General features: G+C 41.8%; 1 protein-coding gene across 1 annotated transcript; it reads right to left on the bottom strand.

Moving 5' to 3' along the window:
• Positions 1 to 308: 308 nt before the first annotated feature.
• CBLL2 (Cbl proto-oncogene like 2) lies at positions 309 to 1,855 on the bottom strand. Its single transcript, XM_004063909.3, has one exon. The coding sequence runs from the start codon at positions 1,776 to 1,778 to the stop codon at positions 501 to 503; it is 1,278 nt and encodes a 425-aa protein (XP_004063957.2). The 5' UTR covers positions 1,779 to 1,855; the 3' UTR covers positions 309 to 500.
• Between the last annotated feature and the right edge of the window lie 271 nt (positions 1,856 to 2,126).

Here is a 2,126-nt window from a genome sequence, read left to right as displayed (position 1 = left end):
CTGCCTAAAAATGAAAAGGCATCCAAACGAAATGCACTATACGCTTATTATACCTTAAAATTTCAGTTCCTAAAATGTGAAATAATTATCTACCATTTAGCAGTCTGCTTTAACTGTACATTGTAGTAGATTTTTACCTCTAGGATTTGTATTGTACTTTGGGAAATTAGTGGTAAAATATGTTTAGGAAACAGCATGTGACTATGCTTGAGTTCACATAAAATCGCATTTTTACAGCTGTATTGAAATTTAATCCTTTTACACAGGTTAACATATCACCAAAAAATAAAAAATAAAAACCACGATACTTTTGAAAATGTAACATTGCATATTTATTTCAGGAAATCGTCAGAGGTCACCTTTAGGTCAATTTACCACACCAGAGGAACAAAGTTGTTCAACTACAGCTCTGCTGAACTGAGCCACTTCTCCACAGTACAGTATAGAACTTGAAGGTTTTTTTCCCATCAGGTCTTCAGTTCCAAATACTGTTATCATCCTTAATACCGTCTATGTCTTCTCTGGTATGAATGATGTGATCGACCATGTAGGGTTGAAGGAGGTGGACTCCGCGTTGGTGGACAAGGTGACAGTCGTTTCCATGCAGGCCATCTTCTATGATCCATTGCATCTGTTTGTGTAAACTGAGGGCTCAAGGTTTCTTGATTTTCGGTGAACTGAGGTAAAAAGTTAGGGTTATAATGGTGAGAAGCAAACTCACTTGCAGATGGATTACCATTTTGAGACTGGGGAGCACGTAGTGGAGGAGAATTCATATCAGGTGGCACCTTTGCAATAATATATCCAGATGATGGATCGTAGGTCGTGGTTAGAGCTGGCACTTGGCTACGAACCGAGTTAGGAGTAACTACATCCTGAGGAGGATATGGCATTTGATGGTTTACTGGTGATGCTGGAGATGGAGGTGGCGCATAATGCTGTTTCTGAGGTATAATATGATGAGGGGACGATACCGCTGGTTGACTTTGATACTCAGGATAACAGTCGGGAGGTGTTGGCTTCTTAGCACCAGAATCTGAGTTATTCTGAATATGATCAACTGTTAAATTGCCATGTTTTCTCGTAAAAATACTAACGGTTTCCCACTGGATGGGAAAAGGCAGACTTAGAGATAGTTCTGGGGGAGGAGCCTGAATATCCTTATGTGGCTGATTATGTTGCTCGTGTAGCATATGTTGCGCAGACGGTAGTGACACCATGGTGTGCTGCTCTGGTGGAATATAGCTTAGATGGTCCCTGTCTTGCAGTCTTTTAGGGATTTCAGAGATTTCAGTTTGTGGCGGAGCAATATGAGGACGAACTTTTTCAAGCGAAGCGCTGGTAACTTGTTTTCGAGCTCTCTTATGGCGGCGTTTGATATGAGCCTGTAAGCTTTTCTGAGACAAGTATGTTCTCTTGCACTGCTGAACAATACTACACATGAAGACAGAACCTCGTTTATGCGCCTCAATTCGCAGCACAGGATAACGACAGCGTGGACATACTTTATATCCGACTTTGTCATATAAATTAGCACAGTCATAGCAAAAAGCATGCTTGCATGGAATTATTCGCCCATAGATTTTAATAGGCAAATCACATTTGTCACAGAAATGAATTGGTAAATCATCCTTTTCACCTATGATGTTTATCTTAATGTCCCCCCAACGGTAACCAGGAATTTTTTTCTTTTTTGTCACCAGTTTAACTCCTTTAGAGCAGTACTTCCTTTCTTTGTTATATTCACATTCTTGTTCACCAGCAGGCATCTTGTTCATATTCCTTGGAGTTCAGACACATATTTAGGTTTGTCTACTTCCTCAAAAATGACGTTTAAAGGAATTCTTCTGCTAACATGAAGGCCACCCAACGATCCAGAACTGTGAGTGCCTAGTAACCCATTATCAACGTCATTAGGATCCAAGTTTCGGCTCACAAGGGACCGGGAGTCATGTGCCAGTAACACGTGCGCATGACAATGCATGTGCACCATCTTCCCAAGCCTAGGAGGCGAAAGTGCGATCCGATCCCTCCCCAACCCTCCACTGCTTTGACGTTTAAGGGCTTCCTTCTCTCCTCACCTACCCTGTCCCACCACTCTAGTGAGGGAGTTTGGGCAGAGAAAG

Source organism: Gorilla gorilla, chromosome X (genome assembly GCF_029281585.2).
Source record: "Gorilla gorilla gorilla isolate KB3781 chromosome X, NHGRI_mGorGor1-v2.1_pri, whole genome shotgun sequence".
Taxonomy (NCBI): domain Eukaryota; kingdom Metazoa; phylum Chordata; class Mammalia; order Primates; family Hominidae; genus Gorilla; species Gorilla gorilla.
This window is presented reverse-complemented; position numbering and strand designations above follow the sequence as displayed.